Below are 17473 nucleotides of genomic sequence, written 5' to 3'. Positions count from 1 at the left end.
AAGTGAGATCAAGTCAGTGAAAGACTGTGAAAGTATTGACACGCGATACAACTTATTAAAGAAAATATTTCCTGGCTTATTCTCTCTGTGTGTGTGTGTGTGTGTGTGTGTGTGTGTGTGTGTGTGTGTGTGTGTGTGTGTGTAAATTTGTCACATGGGGCATCGTTCATCCACGATGAAATTCATCCGTCAAGCTACAACGGTATAAAGATATCATAGAGATCTCTACAAGGTAAGGGGAATGAAAGAGAGAGAGAGAGAGAGAGAGAGAGAGAGAGAGAGAGAGAGAGAGAGAGAAAATAAGTGAGAAATCGCAGGTGCTTACTATCGCGTATGGTAAACACCTCGACGCAGCGAACGCCTTGCAGTAATCGCCTGCGTCGGACGGTGAGTTGTGCCGTCCCTGCCTACCTTCCGTACGCGTCTCGTTATTCGCTAACTTTTTTCTTTTATAATTTAAAATGTAAGCGTCGGACAAAATTTTTGTAGAGGAAAAATCGTCTTGGAATTAATTCATGAGTACGTCCTTTCAAGGACGGGGTTGTTCTGAATCACCCTTATATCAAGAGACACGGGTGATGTCTCGACGTCAAATTCATGCGCAGCGAAGTTCGTAGAACGGCGGCGAGACGCCCGTGGCTCTATTTACGCGAGACCCCCCCGGGATGAACTCGGTTTACATTTTCATATCTCAGCAATGACTGCATCGATTAAGTTTTTATTAACTACGCTTAATCGATAGCTGAGTATCAAATTATATAAGAAAAGTGTTTTTATTTTTTTCTCTGTGTACTACAAACTGAGATATTGCGACGCAATCGTGATGCGAAGTTCAAATTGGTAAATTTAAGAAACATCCTGATCGTCGTCGACCGTGACTTCCCTTTTTCGCAAGAAGCGCTAATGAATGACAGTCTCTGTATGACAGCTCTTGCAACGCTTATTTTTTTTATTTAATATGTCTTTGACAGACGTCCTTCGTGTGAAGTTGTATGTATTGATTAATAAAATAGAAGATATAACATGTGTCACATATAATAATAAGTAATACTATACATTGAAAGTAAGTATAATACATTACATACAGAAAAAATAGTCAAATCGGTCCACCAAAATAAATAATTTTACATTAAATTGTAAGAAAATATTGACTAAAATTAATTTATATCAAAATGTATCCAATTATATAAATATATTTACTTAAATGTATTAATGGTATTATTATCCACAATCATGATTTATAAGATATATATACATATATATATATATATATATATATATATATATATATATATTAGGTGTACAAAAAAGTTCTGAGCTTTAGACTTCATACAACCGAAATAACAATTTAAATTTTATATATCTTCCCGCCCTTTTGCGATTTTAAAGCATTGACATTTGGCTTTCTAAAATGCCATACGATTTGGCGTTTGATGCACATAACCTCAAAAATCAGTGTTCACGATGGCAATAACAAAAGAGCATATTCGATTTTCCATCCACTTCGCGTTTCATCTGAAGAATAATGCTGCTGAAGCCACTGCAATGATTTGTGCTGCATGTGGAGAGAACGCTGTAAGTCATACTACACTGTAAAAGATGGTATCAAAAATTTCGTCAAGGAGATTCCGGTCTTGAAGATGAACCGTGTGCTGGACGCCCTCAAAAGATTGAAACGGATGAATTGCAAGCACTGCTGGATATAAACTTTGCGCAAACTGAAAAAGAGCTTGCAGAACAGCTTGGCGTTACGCAGCAAACCATTTTCATACGTTTACATACGATGGGAAAGGTTCAGAAGGAAGGCAGATGGGTTCCGCATGAATTGTCCGAAGACAACAAAATCGTCGGCGTGACACTGCACTCACTTTGCTTTCAAAGTTCCGGAAAAAAGATTTTCTGCACAAAATCATTACAGGCGATGAAAAGTGGATTTTTTATGATAAAAACTCTAAACGTAGAAAATCATGGGTTGACTCTGGTCAATCTTCGACATCGACGCCAAAGCCCAATATCCACGCCAAAAAGGTTTTGCTCTGTATCTGGTGGGATTGGAAAGGTGTGTTGTATTACGAGTTGTTACAACCGGGTGAAACAATCACGGCAGACCGCTACCAACAACAATTGACCAATTTGAGCGATGCATTAGAAGAAAAGTGGCCATTTACTGGCCAAGGACGTCGTAAAGTGATCTTGCTTCATGACAATGCTCGACCACATGTTGCGAAAGCGACTCAGGACCATATCTTTGCGTTAGGCTGGGAATTTCTCCCGCACGCGGCGTATAGCCCAGACATGGCGCCTTCCGATTACTATTCCGGTCGCTGCAGCATCATTTGGCTGATACACATTTCGTCAGATTTGAAGAGATACGAAAATGCATTGATGACTTTATCGCTTCGAAGCCAGTAAACTTCTATCATCAAGGAATTCGCAAGCTACCCGAAAGATGGCAAAAGGTCGTTGATGCAAACGGGGAATATTTCGTTGATTAATATTTTTTTGTTTATTTTTGAATAAAGATTGAATTTTACAAAAAAAGCTCAGAACTTTTTTGTACACCTAATATATATATATATATATATATATATATATATATATTGAGTACAGGACTTTTCGATTTCAGTTTAGTCTGCTCTGCTTGCATATGACCGCTTGGCCATTTTTTGGGGGACACGCTGTGTGTGTGTGTGTGTGTGTGTGTGTGTGTGTGTGTGTGTGTGTGTGTGTGTTTCGCCGTGCTAGGCACGCGTGGAGCACGTAAGCTAAACGTACGTAGATGAAAGCGTAGCCAATGCCGTTTGCAATCAACAATTTCACGCTTGGCCATTTTTTTGAGACACCCTGTGTGTGTGTGTGTGTGTGTGTGTGCGTGCGTGCGTGTGTGTGTGTGTGTGTGTGTGTGTGTGTGTGTGTGTGTGTGTGTGTGTGTGTGTGTGTGTGTGGTGTGTAGTGATATTAATTCGTTATTCCATTTAGTAAAATATGTAATGTTGTGAAAATAAATTTTTAAGAATTATTATTTATTAATATGAGAAAATTTTATATGTTTAAGATAAAATTCGAACGAAATCATATTATTTCAATATTTTAAAAATTGACAAACTTTTCAAATTGCAAAATAAATTTGAAACTGCAAAACAGTTAATTCAGAAATATTTAGATAATAAGTTTATTTAGTATTTAGGTTGCAAAAACAACAGGATGCATTTCAAGATCCAGAAAATGCAATAGGTGTCCAAAGCATAGAAGTAGATAAAGTCATGCAGGACTTTAAAGATCTTGGAGCTAAAATTAAAGAAGGTGATGTTTCTGAAATAATAAGAAAATTAAACACTAATCAAAAGATAGTGTTTGATAGAGTTATTAGCACTATTAAATTAGATAAATCAATATTATGATTATATGTTAGCGGTGAAGGTGGTACTGGGAAAAGTTTTCTAATTAAGACTAAATTAAATGTTGGAACAAAATCTTAATAAAGAAACTGCTATAGCACTTACAAATATTGCAACATCTAATAGACAGTTTGACAATTCACAGATTGTTTCAATTACCTGTTGAATATGGTCATACTTCTAAACAATTATCTGATCATGTATTGAAAATTCTACGAGCAAATTTAAATGATGTTATACTTTTTATAATAGATGAAATATCAATAATATCTAATTTAATTTTAATGTATATACATCTTCGATTATTCGAAATACATGACACTGAATGTAATGATGACTGGTTTGATCAAAAACATATTCTTTTATTTGGAGATCTTCAATTACCTCCTGTACTAAGATTTTATTTTTGTTAATTTATTAAAAGAAAAAATTGATAAATATATTGATGCATTGCAGGAACTATTTGTGGACTACATTATTTGAATATGATGAATTGACGATTAACGTGCGATAGCAAGGAAATATGGCTATTGAATTGTTATTGCGTATTGGTTTATTGACAAATTCAGATTACGAGATTCTTCAAAATAGAAAAATATTCTTTAGAAATATTTCTTTTGATTCAAGATTGGTTGAAATATGTAATTTTATCATGAATTTATCAGTTGATACTATGTGTTTACTTCCTACTTGTCATATGTATGATATTTTATACATTGCAATGTTGCATCGTATTGATTCAAAAGAAATATTATTAATTGTTAAAGACACAATAGATTGTATTCCATACATTAAAAAGAATGTATTGAAAGTATTATCGAAAAATGATGAAGATGATACTAGAACAGTTAAGATTAAACTTCATCCTGATTTTGTTTTAACCTATTATATTCAGTAATTGCATCTTCACTAGCTTTTATAGATGAGGACTTTTGAAACAAATTATTATTAAGATTAGAGTAAAAGTAATGATAAGACGTAATATTGATGCTAGTTGGGACTGGTAAATGGTACAATCGCGAAAGTAATATCAATTGTTCAAGATATAAATACTGAATATGTAACAAAGATCAAACTTTTATTACTTTCAGGTTTAGAATACTTGATTGAAAGAGCCAGCGTTAAATTTGAAATGATGGATAGAGCTTATGTTATCAGAAAACAATTTCCATTATCATTAAGTTATGGAATCACTATTCATAAAAGCCAAGGATGAAGTTTACAAAATGTTATTATGAACATTGGTAATTCTGTATTTAATGCAGGCCAAATTTGTGTTGTTTTGTCATGAGTAACATCTAGAGAAGGTTTGTTTAATTAATTACGATCCCTCATCTATAAAAGCTAGTGAAGATGCAATTACTGAATATAATAGGTTAAAACAAAATCAGGATGAAGTTTAATCTTAAATGTAGTTTTTCAATGTAATTTTTCTTTTGCATTTAAATGTTATTAGAAAACAAATTTTTGAGTGCGGTAAATTAAACGTTTTAAGTATATATATTTTTTTTACAAAGGATTATTAAAAAATAATTAATGATTGTATATTCCTTCTAGTATATATATATATATATATATATATAAAGTATAAAAGTGTTTCAAATATGTTAAATAATAGATATTATTAGTTATTAAAAAAATGTGATATCCTAATAAAATTACCTTTTAAAAAAGATAAAAAATAACACCAAGTTCATGTGCCTCTTTTCTTATTTATGTAAAAGAAAGAATTTTATACAAAAATTTTCATCTACAAAAGTTTTTTTAATAATAAATTTCATATTGACAATACAAAAGATGTGGTATGAAGAACTGGCGCCAACTTCTAATTTAATAAAATAAAAAGAACTTTACATTGAAATACATTTTATTTTGTAGTTTATTTTTATTTGAAAAGTTGCTTTATTATTTTTACAAAAAATGAGAATAAACAATACACAGATATAAGCCGCTGTTTATAAGCGATTGTTTGTTCCTGCGATGGCTGAAAAAGACGCGTACACACTATTTATCTGAATATTGCGATAAATATTACCATAGCCTCAGTGGTCTAGTGGATAAGATGTCTGCCCGGAAAGTAGGTGATCCAGGTTCGATCCCTGGCTGAGGTGATATTTTTCGCAATATATATTTCTGATGGAGGGGATAATAAAAACGGGGATTTTAATCAGTAGGTATACTAGGCGGGTTCTAACTCAGAAGCGTTGAGGGGGGTGCGGGTGTGCGGGGGGAACGGACGACGCGGGGAAGAGGGGAGGGGGAAGTCCGAGGCGGCGATCCTTTGAACTGAGCCGCGGGGGGGGGGTAGTGAAGAAAGACGAGGTGAGATAAACAAATAGGATAAGATAGCAAGGCGATATAAACAAAATGGGCGGCGAAGATGATATAAAAAATTGCGCGTGGACATGACGTCAGAGGGGGAGGAGCCACCACCGCCGCCGCCGCCGCCGCCACCGCCGCTGCGCCCGCCGCCACCGCCGCCGAGTAAAAAATAAATATCTCTCTCGTATTATCTCTTCCGTTGCGGCTCTCTCTCTTATGGCGAATGTTATTTTTTTCTAATTATTTTATGGTGGGGAAGAAAGAAATGAAAGAAATATATGTTTTTTTGTATATTATATATGTTTATATTTTTAAATAAATTGAATACATTTTTAAGTGTGAAATTTTTTTATTCACATGTTTTTTTCTTATACACTAAAACTAAAGCTAACAGCTCGCAATCGACGAGTTGACGTCTATCGAATGTATCGCAATCACGTATCGCGTTCGGCACTTCCTCGGGATCTGTTACAACAGACGCGATGTTGGAGAATCGCGAATACTTGGTATCGATCGTATCGACGAATCTGACGAGTCGATCGAACGTCACATCGATACATTCGTCCAGATCAAACATACGGCGCAGGGTCGATTCGATCATCGTTACGCGTACGTTCAAAGATTCAAGACGTACGAGTGTAACGTCGTTCATCAGACAAATTCTGACGGTTAACGGTCCGACACTTATAAAATTGTCTTTGTAATCGTTTCGCAGCAATTTATAGATATTTCATCGCTGCTCGTAGAGTTCCTTCCACGTTTCGAGAGACAGTATCAATTCCTGTCCCCGATGATCTCCCAGAGCGATCTCCACGTAGCTCGGTGGACCAACGTTGATTCCAATTTCCAGAAATTTGTAACCCGTGGCCGTCAGAGTGTAACGTCTGCTCAGTAAGCGCACTGCGCGACGCTCCACCGAAATACTGTGGAAATTAAATATATAATATTGCACAATATTGGAAAAAAGAGAAAAAAATAAAAAAAATGCAGGTGAAACTTACGCGTTACATTCCTTCTTTTGTTTTTCGCCATTGTACGGTGCGCTGCTTCCTTTGGTGGAATACATTGCGTGTTGTTCGAATGATGGAGGAGCGGAGTACCGTTTTTGTCGTGCAGATCGTTCGATGGAGGAGGAGGACTGATCGCGTAAATTTTTTGACATGGCAAACCGTTAATCCCCCCACCTTCCCCCCCCTTTTTTCTAGGAATTTCATTGTTGCAATCAAACATGTAGCGACATGTTCGCAAAGGAGCACGATGACGTTCAAATTTTGTTTTCTAGGAAGAGCTCGTGAAAAGATAGCTCTTCGTAGAAATCGACGTACGTGTCGCGGCGTGTCAAGAGAAGCGCCGATACTCCGGTTACTATAAACAAATCGGGGAGACTTATGATGGTTTTTTTTCGCCGAAATCGGCGTACGTGTCGCGGCGTATCAAGAGAAGCGCCGATACTCCGGCTACTATAAACAAATTAGGGAGACCTATGATGATGCTCCGACAAGGGACAAAGAAATTGTCGATGATATATAATGGGTCATGCAGTGTGCAGGATCACAGTAGATGAAAGTCTAATGTGTGTGAAAAAAATAGTTGACGGTGAAAATGGATAATGTGTTAAATATAGAAAATGTATTTAATATGGATGAGGAAGACTTTGTGAATATAGTGGACGAAGTGTTTGAAAATGAAGAAAAAATAGAGATTGACAATATTGACAATATTGACATTGATATTGAAGACGAAGAGCACGCATTGTCTGACGATAGTAATTACATAAGTGATCAAAGTGATGACCTTACGGATTATGCAGAAAAAATTGTCACCCGTTCGGAACTCCTTGCGTTGAATAATAATAAAAAGTATTGTTCAATACAATTTTATTATTCAACGGGTGGTGCACTAACTCTGTGTGCCGAATGCATGGTTCGTCTGGTGGACACTGACATTGGAGTATTGTATGCCGTTAGGAAGCACGAGATAGATACTCTCAATGCGCTAAACAGCCGATTTTGCTCCAATTGCCAACAGTCCGTCTGTATGATGCCATGCAACATGTGCCCAATTTGCACAAATTGAAAAAAGACAACATTGTGAACGAGGCATATACAAGTGGAAGAGTGTGATGTGATATAAAAACAATATGGAAAGGTCATTGGAAGAATTAACAAGTTCTCCGTTATGGGATTCAATCTCTCATCTACCAGTGAACGTGGCGGTATATTTTATAAAGAGACACTATACCTCAACTCCCCATTTTCCGATTTCTCGTCCAAGAATTAAGGGACGCTACAATTCGACTCTCTGCTTCTCCGCTCCTTCTGAGAGAGCGGAAATAATTCTGGAAGCGTGCACATATTATCATTATAGAGGACACGCATACAATATATTACTACCTCTCTCGCGGCAAAAAGTAGCAGAGATAATTCCAAGAAGCGAGGATAATCATATATGGTTGTTCTATTCCCATCAATCTCCGGACATGTCGGAAATACAACGCTTTATATACTGGCTTCGAGTTAAAGCAGCTATAGAGAAAAGAAAAAAAGAAAGTAAAAAAATGTAAAATTGTTTTGATGAGACAGCACAACAATTTAAAAGAATCAAGATTTTGCAATATGGAACACCTAGAGCGAGTGGAACGCGAGCTGCTGGAGCAGTGCAGCCAAGTCGCTACCTTGGTGGAGTGTTTCGCGTGGTTGCAACGATGTGAGGAGTGCATCGAACAACTCGAGAAACTTAGCCGTGTTAAGCGTCTTCGACTCACCGTTGCAAATAGACAATCTGCGGTGGTGAGGATCGCGCGACTCGCAGGTGCAAAAGTACAACTAGAAAGACGTTTCGTGCACGTTGGTGGTGAGTACGCGAGCACCAGTAGAGACAGTGGATCTCTCGTTTGGCGAGAAATCGATACGGCATTTGAAAGCCGTATATTGACTGGTACGGTGATCAATGTAGACTATATCGAGCCGCGACAATTTTTAGAAGACGCTGGTGGTGTAGTGCTCGAGCGAGTGCGAGACATTGTACAAAGACGATAGTGTGAAAGTGAACATTGCATTTAACGGCGAGTTTGTGACGGGCGATAAACGCGCGAACAAAAGTATAAACACTAAAAATAGTGAACTCTTTCGAGTGTCAAATTTGGACGAGTGGTATGAGCAGTACGTTATCGAACCCACGTTGGCGTCGCTCGAAGAATTCCAAGAACGCGACAGTGGATGGGCGTTGTCGCGAATTCTAAATTTGACTGTAAACGTGAACAAATATAATCCAACGCACGCGGGATGTTACATCGAATTACCGCGGGAAATTATGTTAAAGCGAGCGGTGATCAATGTACGATCCAATGACAATGCGTGTTTCGCGTAGTCGGTGGTCGCGGCTCTGCATCCGGCTGAAAGGAATACAAATCGGGAATTGTCGTACCCGCATTATACGGTGTTAAATTTGCAAGACATTACGTTTCCGATGACGTTGAACCAAATTAAGAAGTTCGAACATCTCAACGACATCTCAATCAACGTCTACGGTATCAAGGAAAAAGAGATTCTCCCGATACGGCTGACATCAAGGAAGATGGAGAAGCACGCAAATCTATTGTACGTGCAGGATCCGCGTGACGACAACGCGGGGCACTTTGCGTACATCAAAGATCTGTCCCGCCTTGTGAGCTCGCAAATAAACAAGAAGAAATGCAAGAAATACTTTTGCAACCGGTATGTATTTTAACAAATTTTATTATTTCTCTTATAAAATTGTTTATTAAAAAAATCATATTTTCCGTTTGCAGATGTCTACATTACTTCAGTTCGTCTGAAAGATTGCAATCACATACAACGGACTGCGAAAAGATGAACGATTGCGCCATCCGACTGCCGAGCGAGGACGACAAGTGGCTCGAATTCAAGAACCACACGAATAAGGAACGACTTCCATTCATCGTTTACGCGGACTTGGAGTGCGTACTACGGCGAACGGAACCGGCAGAGAGGGAAGACGCATCGTACACCTATCAGCAGCACGAGGTATTTAGCATCGGATACTACGTGCGATGCTCGTACGACGACGCGTTATCAATTTCGTATATCAATTTCGTCGCGACGAAGATTGCGTTGCGTGGTTCGTTCGGCAATTCGAAGATTTGGCGCATCAAGTAAAAATTCTGTTATCCGCGAATGTCCCCATGGAAACGTTGTCGAGAGAGCAGTGGGAGGCACATCGTAGCGCGACGCGTTGTCACATTTGCGAGAAATCATTTGCGTCGGACGACACGCGGGTACGCGATCATTGCCATCTTACCGGTCGTTACCGTGGTCCCGCGCACTCAAATTGTAATCTAAATTATAAAGATTCATATTGCATTCCCATAGTATTTCACAACTTATCCGTTATGACGCGCACTTTATCATCACGGAAATAGCTACGGCGTTCGAAGGCAGGATCGACGTGCTGCCGATAACAAAAGAAAAATATATTTCATTTACAAAACATGTTCAAGATACCACCGAGAGATCAGATTCGCGAAATTGCGTACGCTTGCGGTTCATAGATTCGTACAAATTTTTAAATACCAGCCTTGATAAATAGGCATCTTTTCTAACGAAAGAAAAATTAAAAATTTTACGTTCCGAATTTTTCACGGTCTCAAACGAAGATTTTGATTTGTTGACGCGCAAAGGTGTCTTTCCGTACGAATACGTGGGTGGCGCGGACAAGCTGCAGAACACGCACCTACCACCGCGCGAATCGTTCTACAGCTCGTTGACCGGTGACACGATGTCGGAGAACGATTACGCGCACGCCGCGAACGTCTGGCAGCGATTCTCCATCCAGACGCTCGGCGAATACAGCGATTTATATCTCAAGACCGATGTCTTGTTATTGGCCGACGTTTTCGAAAATTTCCGCGAAAGTTGCGTCGCGAGTTATGGACTCGATCCTGCGCATTACTACACATTGCCAGGTTTCACGTGGGACGCCATGTTGAAACATACGTGCGTAAAATTTGAGTTGCTCACATCGATATGGTTATGTTTATCGAACGCGGTATACGCAGCGATCTCAGTCAATGTTCCGGCAGATACGCGCAGGCCAATAACAAGTATATGCCTTCGTACGACCCGTCGAAACCGTCATCATACCTTATGTACTTTGACGTAAATAATCTGTACGGATGGGCGATGTGTCAACCGCTGCCCTATGCCGAATTTCGATGGATGGAAGACATTGAGAACTTTGACGCGAGCGCGATCGCTCCGGATTCGTCTACGAGTTATATTCTCGAAGTCGATCTCGAGTATCCGCATCATTTGCACGATCGACACACTGACCTACCTTTCTGTCCGACGCGCGATAAACCACCCGGCACGCGGCAGGATAAACTTCTCGCGACGTTATACGATAAGAAGCAGTATGTCATCCACTACCGCAACCTGCAGCAATGTACGCGCCATGGTCTTCGTATCGCAAAGATATCGCGTACTACAATTTGCTCAATCCGCCTGGCTCCGCGATTACATCGAACTCAATACACACTTTAGAACGTACGCGAAAAACGATTTTGAGAAAAATTTGTACAAATTAATGAACAACGCGGTATTCGGTAAAACAATGGAAAATGTGCGCAATCACGTCGACGTTAAACTTTTGACCAAATGGGACGGACGGTATGGCGCGGAGGCAATGATCGCGAAACCACATTTCCACAGCCGCAGCGTCTTTGCGGAAAACTTAATCGCCGTCGAAATGCGTAAACTCGAGGTAAAATTCAACAAGCCGATTTACGTGGGTATGTGTATACTCGACATATCGAAAATCTGCTTGTACGAATTTCACCACGAATACATGTCACCGCTGTATCGCGAGAAATGTAAGATCATGTACACCGACACGGACAGTCTCACATACCATATCGAGTGCGATGATGTGTACGAGGCGATGAAACGCGATATCGCTAGATTCGATACGAGCGATTATCCGACGGACAACGCGTACGGAATGCCTCTCGCGAATAAAAAAGTACCCGATCTAATGAAGGATGAGAATAACGGTGCGATAATGACGGAATTCGTCGGACTCAGAGCGAAGATGTACGCGGTGAGGGTGGACGGCAGAAAAGACATTATAAAGGCGAAAGGTGTAAAGAATAACGTCGTAACGCGAACAATAACGTTCGACGATTATACGCGGTGCTTGAATGAAAAGATCGAAATGACTCGTCGCCAGTCGTGTATAAGATCCAAGCTACACCAAGTATACACGGTGTCCGAATCGAAAATCGCTCTGAGTCCGTACGACGATAAACGATACATCGTACCGGATTCGACGGAGACGTTACCGTGGGGACATTGGCGGATTCCATTGTAATATATATATATATATATACATGTTTATACAATGTACATATATTTTTATATTTTTTATATAGTTTATTTGATGCATATATGCACGTATGTATGTATGTACGTACCTATGTATCATATCTACGTATGTATGTATGAACGTATGTATTCTTGTAATTTTATACGATACTGTTTTATACAATACTGTTTTATATGTAGTATAGATATATGTATTTTTTGTAGTTTTTATATGTAGTTTTACAATAAAATTTAGTTGTTCAAATTTATTTTATATATACTTTATAATAGCAACCAAGATCCTGCTTGCTGAGGAATTAGCTTTAATTCTCTCTTCGATTTATTTAATTTATACTCGGCTTAATACATATATTGTTTATAATACATGTAGTTTTACATGTGTTCTCGTAAGTTGCATACATGTATAGTTTAAAAAATGTAATGGAAGAAAAAAATAATAAAAACTGTTTGTATACATGTATACAGTGTATATTTATTTTTTTAATACATCATAAAAATAAGAAAAATGAATTAAATCACACTGCTGTTGTTTATCCATGAGTTATGCGATCTATCGAATCCCAGCCACTTGAACCTTGTCTCCCTTCCTGCGTAGTACTTTCTCCACGAGATACACGTCTGGATGAGTCGCGCGATGCAATTCGTGCTCGTAGAACGCGCCCGCGACCGATTTTCCGCGATAGTCCTCGTGCAGATAAGTTACGGGATTAGTACGCTGCACTTTAACGATCTTAAACACCTCGGTGGTCCAATTTGGCGTGTAACCTTTTTCGAAAAGTGTCTTGTACTTGCTCACGCGTACCGATTCGCCTACTTTGAATTTTGCTGGACCTGCGATCTTTATCGCGCTGTATACCGTATCCAAGAGTCTTTTGGAGATCGCGGGAGTTACGTCAACGGGTCGCATGCCGATAGTGCGATGCTTGCGCGCGTTGTAATCTGACACGAGACGCGGTAGCACGTCGACCCACTTGTAAATGCCGTTGAGCGTAAACATCTTCCACATGTCGTTCTTAAGCGTGCGATTAAATCGCTCGACGATCGATGCCTTCAACACCGTATACGTGGAATAATGATTAACGTTGTGTTTTTCCAAGAGTTTTTGCACATCGGCATTGTAAAATTCCTTTCCCATATCCGTTTGCAAGTTTCTCGAGCATCTTCCGCTCTCTCGAATTATCTTAGCGATAGCGTTACCCATCTCGCTTCCGACCTTGCTCTTGAGCGGTACGGCCCAAGCGTACTTGCTCAACGCATCGATGACGGTGAGTATGTAGTGATGATCTCTGTTGAAACTCGAGTACGGATGCATCTCGACGATGTCAGCCTGCCACAGATCGTCGTATCCCCGAATTATGACACGTCTTCGTGGAAAATTTCTTCTCGCCGGAGCGTGCAATTCCTCAACGAGTCGTCGCCTCTCGGAGCTAACATTTTTTTCACGTCCATCGGATCGGATGTTTCAACGATGTTTAATAGTAAAGATAAGATATACAATTTAAAATTGTATATCTTTTTTTCCTCACTGACGTTAATCGACTGGCTCGTTTCATCGATACGCGATTAATTTATAATAATGCCGGCTTCGCGAAGTTCCTCGATGATCGACAGCATCTCGTTGTCGTGAGCGTGGTTACCAGCTCGGTGCGAAGCGTCGAGCAATCGGAGTTGATCCACCAGTTCGTTGGGATCGTCCCAATGCACATAATCGATCTTGTTGTCGTTTAACTTCATGGCGGTTGGCATATTGCTCACGCCTGCACCCTTTTTACGCCCGCTACTTCCATACGTAGATACGAGCGGAGCGATGATGTTAATATACTTGGATCCTCTATTGCCCTTGATGGGATTATGGGCGCTGTGACCACGTCTGTGAGCATTTGTTGTTAACAATATACTTTTATACGTTTGTTTATCATCCTCGGTAAAAATCGCGTCATCGGGAAGTCTCTTGAAGATCAATTCGTACAATCCTGGTGTACCATTGTATCTCACATTGTCTATGATTATGGAGTCATTTTTGTCAACGTCAAATTTCTTGTCACCAAGCATCGCACCACTGTTTTTATCGAAATAAACACCGTATACGCGATCAAATGTATCGTTTTTTCCATTATCATCGAGGAGAGGGCTTACGTACTTTTGCCCTAATGGTCCCAGCTGATTATGCAACGCTTCTCGACCTTGTTGCGTTTGCAGACTCTGTTTGATGTTGTTTCGAATGACGGTTCACTGGCGTCTTTTGTTTCGAAAACATCTTCCTTTTGCAAGAACAGCGGTGGTTCTTTCGATGGGTCTTTCGATGGTTGTATCGGTGTAGACTTGAACACGAGTGAATCTGACGCGGCTTTCAATTCTTTCGTTGTACGTCGTTTTTTAGACTGCGGCGTTAATTTCAACCATCCAACATCCGTCCAATATGAATCCTTGTCAGTAGTAGTAGTAGTAATATCGTTATCGTTGTCATCATCGCTGTCTTCACGTTTTTGTTTTTTCTTAATACCGAGATCCTTTGCTTCTCTTTCAATCGATTGAGATTCCTCGGTTTTTTCAACAATCTGTTTTAGAGGTTCGACGATGGGCTTGAAGCGTTTCTCCAACGCTGTATCTTCAGCTATTTTACCAATTTTTAAAGCGCGATATTTTTTGCGAATCGAATCGCTCGTTTTCGCAATCTGTTTCGCTATTTTCTCGCGATCTTTGGTGTTATCCATGTTGCCTGCTCCACGTATCGACATCGATTAACCACGTTACGGTACCGCGAACGTATTAAATTCCTTTCTGTATCGCCCATTAATAAGCGGACTGTCCTTATCTATCACTAGAAATCCATACTCGCGCTGCCAACAATCGCGGCATAACGCACAGAATTCATCGTATGACATGTCGGTATTCACGTGATCGTTGTAAACATGTTTCAAGTTGGTACCATTCTGTTTGAACAGAATCAGCAGGTTCGCATTGTCGCGTATCAGATGTTTAGGTATCCTCGCCTATGTCTGACAGAGATAGAAGCAATCGACGTTCGAGTGGCGGCCCATCGAAAAGTATTCTCTCACAGCATCTTGGTTATCGCATGCAACGTCGTCGAAGACGAAGATCGAATTGGGACGTGCCTCGCTCGGAGGAATGACGTCACTGTTGTTGGAGAACGTAAAGTAACCGATTTCTTCTATCGATGTTAGTAAATTTTCCAAGTATCGATATTTCGATTGTTGCAGCGATTTCGAGTATACGTACACGTTTTCGAAACGTACACCGTGCGGAGCAAGCTTATGAGAACGTTGGTTTTACCACAATTCGACGGTCCGCAAATGATAGCGCGTATAGTACTCGGTAACATTTCACCGTGCTTGCGCTCCGTCGCGATGTCTCCCATTATTCGCGCTCTCTCGTCACAGTTCGCGACGCGTATCGTCAGCGGCTGCCGTACAAATTTCATGTTCGCACTGCGTTATCTAGACTTCGATCGAACGCCTATTTATAGGCGCGCGAAACCATGAATCGCTCAGTAGCAAAAATGTATCTCGCGCTGTCGCATCCCTCCGATATTCAGGATTTGAGCGCTGAGCAGTTGCAATATATACCGAAGGTCGTACTGTTATGCGTGTGCAGTAATTATATCGATCACGTGGGACAAGCTTCCGGAGTATATAAAGGCGGATTTGGAGGTTCAAACCTATCGTCGCTGCGTCGAGCATTATAATCAATCGTCGGATCGAGATTATATAGATGGTCCTGCACCGAAGATAAAGGATTGTGGCCTATGCCAGCAGCAGCGTCAAACGAAGGCTACATTGGAGGTCTGCTCAATCGAGCGATAAACGCGCTTCCTTTCGAACTACATATCCCCGGCTATCAGTTTTGCGGTCCGGGTACTCGGCTGAAAAAGCGATTAGCCAGAGGTGAAACGGGCATAAATCCACTGGACACGGCGTGCCGTGAACACATTGCGTATTCTCAGAGCAACGATCTCACCGACAGACACGCGGCGGACAAGGTACTCGCCGATAAAGCCTTAGGACGCGTCATCGCGAGAGATTCGGCTCTGAGCGAGAAAGCTGCAGCTGCAGCCGTTTGGGCAGCGATGAAAGCCAAGACCAAGATCGGCATGGATATAAAGGTGAAGAAAAAAACTGGCAAAAAAAAGAAACGAATACTTCCAACGGCGAAACAAGGTGGTGTGTTACCGATTTTGCCAATTTTGGGCGCTCTCGGGTCCTTAATCGGCGGAGCGGCCAGCGTGGCGAAAGCGATAAACGACAGGAAAGTCGCGCAACGTCCACTCGAGGAACTGCAATGTCGCGCGATGGAAACGCGCGGACAGGGACTGTATCTCGCTCCGTACAAATACGGACGAGGACTGTATCTCGCCCCGTACAAACGCGGACGAGGCGTAACAGCGAAAAAAAGAAAAAAAGAAAAAAAAAAACGCCAAAGAGACGATAAAAATATTTACGGGTGTAACCACCAATGTACAATTGGACCAGCTGTATGCACGTACCATATTTTAAAGGCGTTTTTATGCGTGACGCATTACCGATTAGCGGCGCGCGTCGAAATGAAAATGGTATCGTAAATCTAGACGACACGACGGGCCCCGGTACTCATTGGGTAGCGTACGCAAAGAGAAACAATTGCGTTGTGTACTTTGACAGTTTCGATAATCTTCGACCGCCCAAGGAACTGATACGATATTTCGGAGACGATGCTATAGAGTACAATCGAACGTCCTATCAGATGTACGATCAGAACGTCTGCGGACAGCTGTGCTTGTGGTTTCTTCTCCGACGCGCGTGAATTTATAAAGTCCGACAAAATGTCGCGACGTCTCAGTATTCGTCGAACGCTTTTTCCATCATGTCGCTGACGCTTATGCTGAGCGGGAAGAGCAGCGTTCTCGCGACAAATTACTCTCCAGCCATAGATTTAAGCGATGACTACGAGCTTGGTCTAACAATTTTGGAGACTTATCACACGATACCGAATGTAAACGCTTCGAACAATACATTTTATTTTGGCAAAGACGATGCAGAAATTATGATTCCCGAGGGGTCGTATGAACTGCATGCCATAAATGAATTTTTGAAACGTGAGATTTTACGGAAACGTCCGCGACGCGACGCGCCCGAGGGTAACGCTGGTGACACCGCGCGCGGCGATGACGAGATTGGAGAATACTCGATAGTGCTCCGCGCAAATTACAACACGATGAGGTGTGAGATTAAATGCACAGAATAAACTTTAACAAGCCTCATAACATTGGATCGCTGCTGGGTTTCTCGAGGCGTATACTGCAACCGCGAAGATGGCACGAATCGGACGTGTCGATCAACATAATGAACGTAAACATTATCCGTGTAGAGTGCAACG

General features: G+C 40.8%; 2 protein-coding genes and 1 non-coding gene across 8 annotated transcripts in view; 1 reads left to right on the top strand and 2 right to left on the bottom strand.

Annotated features, from left to right (window-relative positions):
- Positions 1-17473, bottom strand: part of LOC105424069 (uncharacterized) — a 474166-nt gene that overhangs the window by 59176 nt on the left and 397517 nt on the right. The window lies entirely within an intron of this gene.
- Positions 4827-6882, bottom strand: LOC148935292 (uncharacterized). The gene is made up of 2 exons (XM_089081497.1): positions 6722-6882; positions 4827-6643 (listed from the first exon to the last, which is right to left on the bottom strand). Exons 1-2 carry the CDS (start codon positions 6880-6882, stop codon positions 6451-6453), a joined length of 354 nt encoding a protein of 117 aa, XP_088937623.1. The 3' UTR covers positions 4827-6450.
- On the top strand, positions 5438-5509 carry TRNAS-GGA (transfer RNA serine (anticodon GGA)). Its single transcript has one exon. It is a non-coding gene; the product is annotated as a tRNA-Ser (tRNA).

Source organism: Pogonomyrmex barbatus, unplaced genomic scaffold, assembly GCF_055798465.1.
Source record: "Pogonomyrmex barbatus isolate J1 unplaced genomic scaffold, ASM5579846v1 scaffold5, whole genome shotgun sequence".
In the NCBI taxonomy this organism is placed as follows: domain Eukaryota; kingdom Metazoa; phylum Arthropoda; class Insecta; order Hymenoptera; family Formicidae; genus Pogonomyrmex; species Pogonomyrmex barbatus.
This window is presented reverse-complemented; position numbering and strand designations above follow the sequence as displayed.

What these genes read in the sequence shown, in the direction of transcription:
- LOC148935292 (XM_089081497.1), bottom strand. Translation starts at nt 6,882, where the DNA reads ATGTCAAAAAATTTACGCGATCAGTCCTCCTCCTCCATCGAACGATCT. An exon ending in CAAAAGAAGGAATGTAACGC is followed by an intron (nt 6,644 to 6,721) that starts GTAAGTTTCACC and finishes TAATTTCCACAG; the next exon opens with TATTTCGGTGGAGCGTCGCG.